This window comes from Oryzias melastigma, linkage group LG11, assembly GCF_002922805.2.
Source record: "Oryzias melastigma strain HK-1 linkage group LG11, ASM292280v2, whole genome shotgun sequence".
NCBI lineage: Eukaryota > Metazoa > Chordata > Actinopteri > Beloniformes > Adrianichthyidae > Oryzias > Oryzias melastigma.
In genome coordinates, this window is record NC_050522.1 from 20,870,150 (window position 1) to 20,884,154 (window position 14,005).

Here is a 14,005-nt window from a genome sequence, read left to right on the forward strand (position 1 = left end):
TGTGGGAAGGCCCCAGGGCCTGATGGATTTCCCAGTGAATATTACAAACAATTTGAAGATCTATTTGTAGAACCATATTTAAATATGTTAAATCACTCATTTCAGGTTGGCATTTTACCACCAACTATAAGAGAAGCTAACATCTCATTAATTCTTAAAAAAGGGAAATCCCCAGAAAACTGTACTTCTTATAGACCAATCTCTTTACTTAATGTGGATTTAAAAATATTGTCTAAAATACTTTCATCACGATTGGAAAAATATTTGCCCCTTCTCATCAAAAACGACCAAATACCAGATGGTACCAGATGCGTTTGACCTTTTTTGTCAATCTTTCCGGCGTTTTGGCAAACTTCTCCGCCAAAGGTGTCGATTAAACCAATTCACATCTCAACATGTTTTCTGTTCACCATTTTTATTTGGCTATTTCACACAAACATTAATTTTAAAAAAATGCATGAATTTTATATATCTGTTTTAAAATGTGTGTTACAGAGTGTCACGATATGACTGACTTTTAAAGTAATTTATGTAGTAGATTCCGCCTCCTCCCCATCCGTCCTCTTCATTTGGGAGAAACCCACAGTTGAAATGATCCCCCCATTTTTTTTTTAATTGCGCTCTGTCAGAGTCCCTGAGACTTTGGAGGCTGCAGCTCCTCTCACCTGGACACTAGTGCTGCCCTCTGTCTCCGCCCGCAATTGTCCAAACTCCTTTTTCCCTCGCGCGCAGAAAGATTCTCACAAGCAGATCCAGAGTCCCGGCGAGCGCACATGACCAAACTGTCACACGTGCGTGCGCCTGCCCACCCGCTAAGACTTTGCTTGTGCGCATGCATCACTCATGCCCGAGGGCAACCCAGTCTCCTCCAAAAACGTTCAGTACCCACGTTTGTCCACAGGGAATAACGTAGCAGTTTCACAAAAAACGGGTCTAAATTGTGGAATTTCTACGTCTCATTCTGTCATTCATTTCTACGGGCCTGCTCCGGATCACGTGACTGATCACGTGACTTTTGACTTTCTGCCTGTCGCTAGCAAAAACACGGTGGGATATTCACTCTTTTCTGGTGGAAAATCACTCCGAATAAAATATTTTGTGGACTAATCTTTATTTTGACAATATTTCTAGTGAGAAATGCACCCGTTACTATCGGGATATACATTTATTTTGGGCATACAGTTAGTCTAAGTTGCTGGACTTCTCCCCAAAAGGGGCTCCAAAATCGTGAAATACCAACGTTTCGGGTGGGTTAGAGTAGGTTCGGACAAACCAACCGGACCCTTTTTTAATTGGGCCCCGAATGACTTCTGTGAAGCTAGAACGTGATCACAGTCTGACTACTTCCGGTCGAGGAAGATCAAAAGTTTAAAAGTTTCCAGAAACGAAGATTCTCAACCATAAAAATACTGTTCCTTTATTTTCTCCCTCATAAACAAACACAAATGTCGGTTAGTTTAAGTGACAACAACGAGGATGCTTTCATACTAAATGAAGAAAGAAAAAAAAATCTATATATTTTTTTTTACTTTTCTTTTTTATATTATTATTAATCTATCATTATTGGTCTATTATTATTAATATGTTACTGAAGGAGCTTTGTTGAAGAAGAAAAGGAAAAAGCGGTTCTGATAATTGCTTTTTAATTTCATTTAAGAGACAGATAATGCTGGTACATTTTGAAAATGAAATAGCATTTATGTTTATGCATTTTAATTTTCAATTTTGATATTTTGGATTGAATTGTGGTACAAAACTACCAAAGAACCTTTTGAAAATGAAATGTCAAATGTCATTTTCTTTATCATTTTAATTAAGTTACAAAATGACCAGTGTTGAAGAAAAAAAGGAAAAAGCAGTTTTGATAATTGCTTTTTAATTTAATTTAAGAGACACATAATGCAGGTACATTTTGAAAATGAAATATAATTTCCAGTATTGACTTTTATTTTTATTTTCGGTACACATACGCTTCCATACAAAGCTCAAACAACAGAATATCTTGTTTGATCTGAGCTGCACCGCTCTGCTGACACCTGCAGCTCCTCACCCCTCTCAACCTGAGAATCTGTTGGCCACTCCCATGCCCCTCCCCTCGCTGAGGTGCTGCGAGCTGCTCTCTGAGTCTGGGCTGAATCATATGGGCGTGTTCGAGTCATCGCTCATTTGACTCATTTGATTCACTTCGCTTCGAGCTGAATCAAATGAGCGATGATTCATGAAAGAGAACTCATTTCGGACTGAATCGAGTCAGGACTCATATCTCTGACCAATCACAGAGCAGTTCGCCTCGTTTGGAGGTGAATCGTTTGAAAGAATCTCAGCAGCTCGGCCTCGCTCTGAAGCTTGTAGGAATCCATTGCTTTCGCTTTAGCTTAGCTTAGTTTAGCTTTAGCTTATCAGCCTGTTTGACCGGGAGGAGCTGCTTCCTCTGCTCAGCTGCTGCTTTACTCTGATGGTCTGCTGCCACATTATTAAATTCATTTTTTCATTTTATGTCTTGCAAAGCAAAAAAAAAAAAAAAAGATTATTAATCTATTCCACCACTTTTTACTAATATAAACTGACCTCGTTATCAAACTTGCTAATTTCATTGCTCCAATAATGTAATAAAACTACAAAACTCAGAGAAACTGAGTTGATTTCTGCTCTTTATTTAGCTTATAACACTATATTCTCTTGCTTGCATTTTATTCATTTTCACTTCATTTTTCCATAAATCTAATTTTTGTCCCACAATGCAATGATTAGTTTTAATTTTTTCATTATTAATTTAGTCATATGAATTTGGACCTAACATATTTTACTTGGCACTCTCTGAGTACGTGACTCAGTGACTCAAATGATTCGATTCAGTTTGGTGAGTGACTCATTAAAACTCGAGTCATTAAAAGGAATCATAATTTCCATCACTAGTGTGCAGAGCTGAACGAACCAATCACGGTGAGGTGTATGACTCTGGAGGCGGGGCATTGGCGGGCTGTCCAGTACCTCCTCATTCCTTCATTCATTCATTCATTCATTCCTCCAGTCACCTAAACAGAGGAGGTATGGAAGTTTTTTTGGGTCATAATTCAAAGTTTTATGCATTTTTCAGTTGACAATTCAATTTGCAAATTCATCATGCAATTTGAGAATGCATTTTGCTATTTGCAATTCAATATTCAATCAGGCTTGCAAAATGATCATTCATTTTGTAATTTACAATTCAATATGAAAATTTACAATTGAATATCACAATTTTACAAAATAAAATATTGCATAAAAACAAAATCAATTCCATCCATCCATTTTCTTAACCGCTATGTCCCTTTCGGGGTCACGGGGGTGCCGGAGCCTAACCCGGCTACTGATGGGCGAAGGCGGGGTTCACCCTGGACAGGTCGCCAGTCTGTCACAGGACCTCAATCACACATTCACTCTCACATTCACACCTAGGGGCAATTTAGAGTCACCAATGAACCTACGAAGCATGTTTTTGGACGGTGGGAGGAAGCCGGAGTCCCCGGTGAAAACCCACGCATGCACGGGGAGAACATGCAAACTCCACACAGAAAGGTCCCAGCCGGGATTCGAACCGGGGCCTTCTCGCTGTGAGGCAAGAGCGCTAACCACTGCGCCACCGTGCAGCCCAACAAAATCAATTGCATTGTAAATTCTCATGGGTTTTTGACGTCATTATTCAAATGACAATGCATTTTTTAATTGACAATTCAATATTCAGATTAGGCTTTTGAAATGACAATTCATTTTGCAATTTACAATTGAATATTATAATTTTGAAAATAAAATATTGAATAGAAACAAAATCAATTGCATTCTATATTGTCATGGGTTTTTGATGTCATAATTCAAATGACTATGCATTTTACAATTCAATATGCAATTTGGTCTTTCATTTTGAAATGCATTTTACAATTTACAATTCAAAATTTAAAAATGACATTTCAATACATGGTTTGGTTCAAAATAACTTTAAAGTATCTTTAAATCTATTGCATAGTAAAATCCCACGCTCTGTTTCAAAACTCAAATCATCATGCAAAACAGCGCCCCCTCGCTGTAATGCATTCTCAGTTTCATCCACGCGCTCAAAGTCTGTCAAAATTCAAACCGCTTTGCATTCTGTCAGACGGGCGGGGCCTTCCACCACTATATATGCTAAATCCCGCCTCCACTTCCTTTCGACCAATCAAAAAATAGTAAAGACTCAACTAAGGAAAGGAGTTGTTTGATGTCGGAGGTTACAGAAGAGAATGCTATCTGCTAAAGAGTTAGCTTCTATCTGGATGACTTACACTACAACCGCTGTGTGACAGCTCAAAGAGATTTTGGAGCACAACTTTAGGGCTGCTGTGAACTTTAAGACAGCGGTCCCCAACCCTCGGGCCGCTGACCGGTACCGGTATCGGTCCGTGGCTCACTTGGTACCGGGTCACAGACAGACAAAAACGTGCGGTTCCTCGCTGGTTCTTTCCTGCCCGAAAAGAGAGGTTCTGAATACGTCTTATTGTTTTGTTTTTGTTAGATTGAAGCTCCGAACTTAAGTAGCTAGCTGCTCTCAGTCAAGAGACCAACACGGATGTAGAAACAACGTCCGGGAGTTTTTCAAAATAAAAGTGTAGCTTCTATATTGATACGCTGTGTTGTTGCCCTTAAATACACTTTATAGCACATGTTTAGGACTGATGTGAATGAAAAGGCAGTGGTCCCCAGCCCATGATTTGCGAGTCACTTGGCTTCAGTTCTGTTTATTTATTTATTTAGTTTTAAAACCGAAGGAAGTTTTACTTTGAAAAACTCCCGTGCCCGTGATTCCTGTGCCCCGCCCCTCTTTCACCGCGTGACAGATTTACAGCGTGCTGCTTACCAAAAAGCATGTTTCTGACGCCACGCCGGGTGTGGGAGGAGCTGAATGTCTCTCTTAGAATGAATGGGAGACACATAACTCCAGCTGAAATAAGACATTTCCGGGCCGCATCAAACATTCCGCGCGGACAAATCAGACCCTTTTTCCTCCTCCATGACCAGAAAAAGTCCTCGGCTGAGAGACTGACTACTTCCGCGTGCGTGAGTGATGTCTGCGCACGAGCAGAATCTTCAAAGGTGCTCAACAATGGCCGCGTGTGGTGTGTTCAAAACGCGGTCTATGAACGTGTGCTCAGCAGGTGGTATCCACACCGGATCAGCGCGGTCACCCACGCAGTAGCAGAGAGGGGATTCTTCTTCTGTTGTATTTTTACTGTTCATTAGCGCTCCTCTGCATCTACAACAGGAAGAATCTCGGAGCAAAAGGTTAAAGCGGTGAAAAACCCTGAAATGTTGCTCAATGTTTTTTGTTGTCACAATTCTGTCCTTTCAAAAGTCTGTCTGGGTGTCATGTTAACCCGACCGGACACAAACCTCAATGATTCATTTCTTTTTGATCATGTTTGGCACTTCAGCGCTTTGAAGCAGACGCCGCCAAAGCAGCTCCCAAATCCGAGTCCCTGATTGGTCACAGTTCTGCGCTGCTGAGACTGTGTGTGGAAATGTTGAACCAGGTTGAAGACTCGGCTCGCTCAGTGTGTGCCCAATTTGTGCATAGAGCTCGTGACCAGACTTAAAAACTTGCGTAGCAGCATGTGGTTACGCGCGCTCCAGACGCAGAGGCCAGGAATTCTGGTGTGGGCGTGTTTGCATTGACCTTTCAGTGAGCGTGCTGCTCTTCAGATATGAAGGAGGAGCTGTAAATACAGACATTTGAAACCGAAGAAAAATAGTTTTCTCTGGTCCAGAGTTTCTCAATTATTTTTCTCCAGCGGCCCCGGGCTGAATTGAGTTTGAGACCCCTGAATAAAAGGCTGTAACATAAAATGCCTAACAAAAGCCCAAGTGCAAGTGAAGGGCATTTTAAATTCAAAACTTCAATCAATGGGCTGCACGGTGGCGCAGTGCTTAGCGCTCTTGCCTCACAGCGAGAAGGCCCCGGTTCGAATCCCGGCTGGGACCTTTCTGTGTGGAGTTTGCATGTTCTCCCCGTGCATGTGTGGGTTTTCACCGGGAACTCCGGCTTCCTCCCACCGTCCAAAAACATGCTTCATAGGTTGATTGGTGACTCTAAATTCCCCCTAGGTGTGAATGTGAGAGTGAGTGTGTGTGATTGAGGCCCTGCGACGGACTGGCGACCTGTCAAGGGTGAACCCTGCCTTCGTCCATCAGTTTCAGAGTTAGGCTCCGGCACCCCGCGACCCCGAAAAGGATGAAGCGGTCAAGAAAATGAATGAATGAATGAACTTCAATCAAGGTTCAGTAAAATAAAATAAAAAAACTTTCTGTTTATTTTTTTATTTTTTTAATTGTGTAAATGTCCAGGTTTTACTTACCAGCACTTTCTTTATTTGTTATTGATTACTTTAATATTAAGTTTTTACCATGGGTTGATTTGAAGCATGAATGTTGCACTGACCAGGAGACACTTTTTAATTTCATTGTACCTGAGACAATGACAAATAAAGATATCTATCTATCTATCTATCTATCTATGTTGTTCAGCGGACCGGACCAAACGTGGGGGCGGGCCGTAGTTTGAACATGTCTGATCTAGTCAGTAACGGGATTAACCGCCCTTTCACACCAGATCGAACAAAACCAGATCTCCAGACCGTTTGGTGAGAAGTCGAACATCACTCTTTCAGTCAACTGCTTATGGTTAGACTAAAGATTAACTCTAATTTTGCAAACATAACATTGCCTCGTTTTATTTCCTCCTTTTTGAGGATAGCTTATCCTCAGCTCAGTAATAAAACACCTTTTCATGCACAACACACACTTTATGCATCCACACAATTAGCATTCCTCCCCTCAATATTTTATGTCTTTTCTTCTCATTTATCTATTCTAGTTATTAGTTAAAGTTATATTCTATGTTCCACACATGTTGATTGCTTTCCATGCTTTTACGTCCATTATTTCTGCTTGTTTAACCTCATGTTATTCAATAAATATTACATGACCATGTTGTTGTTCAGATATCGTTATTTTTCTTCTTTGTGGTAAAGTCAATTCGAAGGGTACGAACAACCTAAAGTTGAGAGACTGATTAATTGATTATTGCTTTATTGATTAGAGGTAGCGGCTGATCATTAATGAGTAATATTTTCCTTCATTACGACGGTGGTGGCCTGAGGATAATTTTATTGAATTTCAGTTTAATAAAAATTTATATTTTTCAACCAACTTTGGGATTGAATATTTCATATTCCCCCTTTCACGCTACACATTTGATTTCAGTGCAGTCTGGATCACACAATATCTGAGTTTGAAGAAGATCAGAAAGGATCTGCTCTATGAGTTCTTTGATTGTTGTTCACTAACATTTCCCCTTCGTGTCCACAGAGAGAAGGAGAAAAGTGGACCCCAGTCTGCAGAAAGACCCAAAGCTGGTGAGTCAGAATCTGATAATCTGCTGAATGATACTTCTGAAAGTATCTCCTGGGGTTGTGTTGAACACTCATTAAGGAACTTTCTTCTCTGCACTTTTAGCAGATGTTGATCTGAAGGAGATTTTCGGAGAACATCGGATTAATCTGAGGAGCAGAAGTGAACATGTGGATGAAGGAACTGAAGAAGCAGGAAGAGAAACGCTCCTCAACGAGGTCTACACTGAGCTCTACATCACAGAGGAACTGAGACGAGAGGTTAACACGCAACATGAAGTGATGCAGCTGGGGACAACCACCAAGACCAACAAGCTCCATGACACTGCAATCAAGAACCGAGACATCTTCAAAGTCTTCCCTGACCAACACAGATCCATCAGAGTGGTTCTGACCAGCGGAGTTGCTGGAGCTGGAAAAAGCTTCTCAGTGCAGAAGTTCACTCTGGACTGGGCCGAGGGCTTGGAGAACCAAGACATCAGTGCTGTGGTTCTTCTTTCCTTCAGGGAGATGAACTTGATCAGAGATGAGCAGCACAGTCTTCTCACTCTGATCCAGCTTTTCCATCCAACACTCCAGAAGATCCCAGCAGAACAGCTGTCTGTCTGCAAACTTCTGTTCATCTTTGATGGTCTGGATGAAAGCAGACTTTCTCTGGACTTCAACAACAGTCAGGTGGTGTCTGATGTCACACAGAAGTCCTCAGTCAATGTGCTGCTCACTAACCTCATCCAGGGACGTCTGCTTCCCTCAGCTCTGGTCTGGATCACTTCCAGACCTGCAGCAGCCAATCAGATCCCTCCTTCATGTGTGGACAGACTGACAGAAGTACGAGGCTTCAATGATGCTCAGAAGGAGGAGTACTTCAGGAGGAGATTCCCAGATGAAGAGCTGTCCAGCAGAATCATCTCCCACATCAAGGGCTCCATGTCCCTCTACATCATGTGTGAAGTTCCAGTCTTCTGCTGGATCACTGCTGTGGTTCTGGAGAACATGCTGACCACAGAGCAGAGAGGAGAGCTGCCCACCACCCTGACTGACATGTACTCACACTTCCTGATGGTCCAGACAAAGAGGAAGAAGAACAAGTACCAGCAGGAACATCAGACAAGTCCACAAGAGCTGACAGAAACTGAGAAAGAAGTTTTTCTGAAGCTCGGGAGGCTGGCATTAGAACATCTGGAGAAAGGAAACATCATGTTCTACCAAGAAGACCTGCAGCAGTGTGGTCTGGATGTCACAGAGGCCTCAGTGTACTCTGGAATTTGTACTGAGATCTTCAGAAGAGAGTGTGAGATCTTCCAGAAACCGGTCTACAGCTTTGTTCACCTGAGCGTTCAGGAGTTTCTGGCTGCAGTCTACCTGTTCCACTGTTACTCCAACAGGAAGATAAGAGTTGTTGAGGACTTCCTGAAGTACAACATGGAGAACCCATCTCTAGATAAATTTCTGAGTAGAGTCATTAAGAAATCCCTGCAGAGTAGAACTGGACACCGGGACCTGCTTGTTCGCTTCCTTCATGGTCTCTCTGTAGAATCCAACCAGAGACTCTTAGGAGGCCTGCTGAGTCAGCCAGAGGAAAATCCAGAAACCATCCAGAAAGCCATTGACAACTTGAAGGAGATCAATGCTTGGGGAGTTTCTCCTGACAGAAACATCAACATCTATCACTGTCTGATGGAGACGAAGGACCTCTCAGTTCATCAGGAGATCCAAGAGTTCCTGAAGTCAGAGAACAAATTAAAGAAGAGACTCTCAGTGATCCACTGCTCAGCTCTGGCCTACACTCTGCAGATGTCAGAGGAGGTTCTGGATGAACTGGACCTGAAACAGTACAACACATCAACCGAAGGTAAACGAAGACTGATGCCAGCTGTGAGGAACTGCAGAAAGTTCAGGTGAGTCCAGAAGGGATTGTGGTGATAAATTAGATCAGTGTTCAGATCTTCAACATTGATCTTCTAGCATTTGTGGTCACATATTGCAATTTAACACCAGCATTAGAAGAATGAACACAAAGCAGCATTTAGATTTGATTTCTGGAATCAAGTCCAACTCTCCAGACCTTCCTGATTCTGTCAAAAAGCTAACTGCCCCTAAACCTTCTCACTGATGGCTCCACTCAGAGCTGCAGCTATGGGCTACTTTAGTGATCATCTATTCTGTTTAGTTTTCAGTTTAGACTTCCGTCTAATCAGATTACAAAGATTAAAAGATTTGAAAAATTATTTTAAATCAAAACATGATAGAAGAAAATAAGTTTGTTTTTCACACACATCCACACTTTTTAGCTAAAGTGCAAAGAAGGATCATATTTTTTTACAAATGAAATCCAAACAACAACCTTCTAAATGGTTTGAACACAAAGTAGACAGTCCAAAATGAGAGGATGTCTTAATTTCCACAATAGCTGCATATGTATTTCTGATCAAAGATCAGATTAGAATTTAATTGTGAACATGGCCTTCAAAAACTTAAAACAAGCATTACAAACGTTTACACATGCCATAAATTCAATCAAAAAATAATCATTTTCACATACGCCAAACTACTGGTATTAAAATGCTAGAAAACGGCCATGAACAAGGATTAAGTTGAGGTTTATTTTAAACAAACATGGCTGCTGTTAGCGTACAGGTAGATTATCTTCTGACAGTGCTTTTATTATTATGACTTGTTGCAGTCAGTGACTGCAAGGGCCATCTTGTTTTTGTATAACAAGATGGTGTAGAGCAAAAATTTGACCCCCGCCACATGCCTGAAAACTCAATAAAATTTGCATACACCTACTACCCCGAGGAATATAACATTTGACACCATGTCGAGCAAAAAAAAGAGAGAGCACTCCACCCACCGAGAGAGGGCAAACTACCTTTCTCTGGTCGAGAACCATGGCCTCAGATTTAGCTGTGCTGACCCTCATCCCAGTCGCTTCACACTCGGCTGCAAACCGCTCCAATAGATGCTGGAGGTCCTGGCTCGATGGAGCAAACAGAACAATATCATCTGCAAAGAGCAGAGATGAAATCCTGTGGTCCCCAAACCAGATCCCCTCCGGCCCCTGGCTGAGCCTAGAAATTCTGTCCATAAAAACTATGAACAGAACCGGTGATAAAGGGCAGCCCTGCCGGAGTCCAACATGCACCGGGAACAGGTCTGACTTACTGCCAGCCATACGAACCAAACTCCTGCTCCAGTCATACAGAGACTGAACAGCCCTGAGTAAGGCTCCCCGGACCCCATACTCCCAGAGCACCCTCCACAGGACACCACGGGGAACGCGGTCGAACGCCTTCTCCAAATCCACAAAACACATATAGACTGAGTGGGCCTAATGGAATTGGGCAGAGCTCCATCACATCTGCAGCTGGTATCTATTGTGCCTCCTCCCCCAGCCGCCGTCGAGGGGAGACCCGAACCTGCCAGGAAGCAGCCAGTGCTCATTGTGGGAGACTCCGTTGTCAGACATGTCTGGGTTAGCAGGTGCCACACACTCTCACTCTCTGGAGCTGTGGTGAATGACTTTAACATCTCTGCCCAAAAACTAATTCTTAAACATCCCTCTGCTGAGACATTTCCTATACATGCAGGAATGAACAACCTAAAACTATGGCAGTCTGAGACTCTAAAAATAGACTTTGTCAACCTGATTCACAACATCCAACAGTCAAATATAAATGGTATCATATCTGGACCACTCTTCTACACTTCATTATGGAGACACCATGTTCTTGTGGATCCGCCAGATTCACATTTGGTTAAAAACATACCATCACTCCATGAGCATTTCATAAATTCATAATTTCACATTATTTTACAATAGAAAATATCTCTTCAAAGCAGACGGTGAACATACTAACAATAGTGGTTTACATCTTCTCAGCAGGAATTTTGATTTCACTCTTTGTTCATTCAAAGCCATGATGGTTAAACCAGGTCACCCACAACCCACATATATCATTCGCTACCATAATGGTCATATACCAGTTTGCATAACCAATACTATGATGGATACTTTATTACAGACTTGAGGTCCATTTGCTACAAGAGACACAACAGATAAAAAACTTGAAAAAAAAACCACTCATGAGGATACAAAACAAAAAAATAAAATTACCAAGTACCGTAAACTTAAAAAACAACAAAAAAGAAAAACAATTGCAGACTTAAACACTTAAAAACATGAAAGTTTAAAAGAGGCGACTATAGCAAAACCTCTGAATTGGGGACTGGTATTTAAAAGCTCTGTATCTTGCATTCGTGAGAGTTAAAATATTTTTTTTTATGTGAAGCATAAAGACGATAAATAAAACCATGGATAAAATGTCTCAATAAAGCTTTATTAACTCTTGCACCAACACACAAACTGCTTGCGCCGCACCACTGTGGCTGTTTTAATAAAAATCTTTAGGGTATCATTATAGGGAACACATATTCAAATCGCGTCACGTCAAATACATTTTAAAATTTTGCTTTTAAGGCTTTATGCCCCAGTGTTTCCCTTTGGGGATCCTATGTGCCAGGGGTTGCCAGCTCTGTTTGGGGTTGTTGCTGGGGTAGTTGCCATTTGTGGGGGAGGTTGGGGTCCAACTTTGCAGACTTACAGCTTTTGAGTGGACCCCCCTGCTGTCTCGGTCTTAGTGGGCACTGTCGCAATGTTCCTGTGACTGAGCTGGCTCATGGTATGACGAGATTCCCAAAATACTGTTTTCTCATAGCAGAGCAAAGCTTTACGTTTCTTTTAGAATTTACTTTTATAATGTTGACTGGATTTCTCTCTTTTTCTATTTATTCATTTATTGTCTGTTTTTAACCATAAAGCACTTCGAGTTGCACAAGTGAAATAAATTATATATTACAGGATATGATCATATTAGAAATGTGGGCATGGTTGGCAAAAAAGAAAGCAAATTCAGTTGGTAAGTAAATCCAAAATAACCCACAATAAACACAATAACCTCAAAATAAGTTGTTAACATGCACCACGATTGGATCAACAATTGGCATAACTCACATATTTAAATGGTAAAAGGCATATACTTACAGTATATAGCGCTGTTCTACCTTCCTCGAAGGCCCAACATGCTTTACAGTCACATATCCATTCATCCATTCATACACTAGTGCCAACCCGTCACCAGAGGTGGGAAGGTTGGCAATGTGGGGTTCAGTGTCTTGCCCAAGGGCACTTTGACACATGGCCAGGCTAGGCAGGAATCAAAAAATCATCTTAAAGGTGCCCCGCTTCTAAAATAACAAACACCTATTTGAGCAGGAATTTACTGAAGACAGGACACAACTGGAAGATTTACGGTATTCTGCATCTAAAGTGAAAGTTTTTTTCTGCTGATTTTCATTTGCTCTGTGTAGAAATTGAGTGTTGTGTTACTCTGTGGGCAGAGCAGTTTCGGTTTCAGAAAGAGAGATAACTCAAACCCGGGAAAGTAAGTGAAACCAAGCCCGTTCCAAGAAGCGGGTTAAGCTGAACTCAGAATCCATCACTATGGTAACTGAGTCTGTGAACGAAACCTGGTCGGTAGCAGGTTTTCTTCAGGAAACTTAGAGTTCTCTGCGGTCTCCGCCCCTTTTTAAAGTGAAAGATGTTCAAATATGAGTTCCTCATTAACATTCAGAGAACATTCACATTAGAGACGTCACGTTTCCACCACTAAGAAACCAAAATGACACGTTCATTCATAGAGGATCATGTAGAGAGGAGGCTGATTAATCCAGAGGAAATGTTATTTACGTCGGTAGAGGATTTGGAGGACACGAGTCGACTGACTGCAGTTTCCAAATTCATTTTTATTTCAGCGATATTATAAATAGTGAGTTTTTCCAGGGACTTGCTATTAAAAAATACAGTTTTCTTTTCCTTATTTTAAACCCTTAACAATAGAAATTATGGATCAGTAGGATCTTTAAATTAAAAATCAAGAAGGTTTCAGGTGTCTACCTACTGGCCTCCCTTCAGAGGTGTTACAAATCCCTAAACGATACCTCCCGCTCCTGGAAAAGCTCCTCTCGATTGCTCGGAAATGTATCTTAATAAATTGGATTAGAGAGGGACCTCACACTGTCACTCTGTGGTACAGAGAAGTTTTTAGTGTACTTCCTCATAAGAGATTGCATGCAGTTGTAAAAGGAAAAGAAGAATTGTTTTTGTCAACATGGGCTCAGTTTTTAAATTATCTGCCTGGGGCCCGTTCCAAGAAGCAGGTTCAACAAATTTAGAGTTCAAACCTGAACTTAGAGTCACTGGACTCTAAATTCCCAAACTCAGGGTTTTCGGTTCCAGAACAGCTGAAAATGTTTGATTCAATCAACTTGAAGTTGTTAGAACCAGAACCAGGTGTGAGCGTCGCGACCATTAAAAGCCCTGATCAATGGAGCAAAGACAGCACGATTCACCATGGCAACGGGAGCAAACACTTGAGTTTACAACTTCCGGCGACAGAAATTGATAAGTTCCTTCAAGCAAATGCGACTATAGGAGAATATTTTCTGCAAGAAAGGCAACACAGCTGCAGCGGTAGAACAGAGAGAAAATATCTGCAGTTATTTGAATCATTTCTAATAATGAATAA

At 41.4% G+C, this 14,005-nt stretch overlaps 1 protein-coding gene across 2 annotated transcripts in view; it reads left to right on the forward strand.

The window, feature by feature from the left end:
• The window catches only part of LOC112138243 (protein NLRC3), a 25,520-nt gene that overhangs the window by 9,377 nt on the left and 2,138 nt on the right, over positions 1–14,005 (forward strand). The window contains exons 6-7 of one of the 2 annotated variants that reach the window (XM_036214339.1): positions 7,378–7,424; positions 7,525–9,316. In XM_036214339.1, coding sequence (XP_036070232.1) covers positions 7,378–7,424; positions 7,525–9,316 — 1,839 coding nt within the window. The remainder of the gene's footprint in view (positions 1–7,377; positions 7,425–7,524; positions 9,317–14,005) is intronic. The other variant, XM_036214340.1, reaches the window with a different exon arrangement.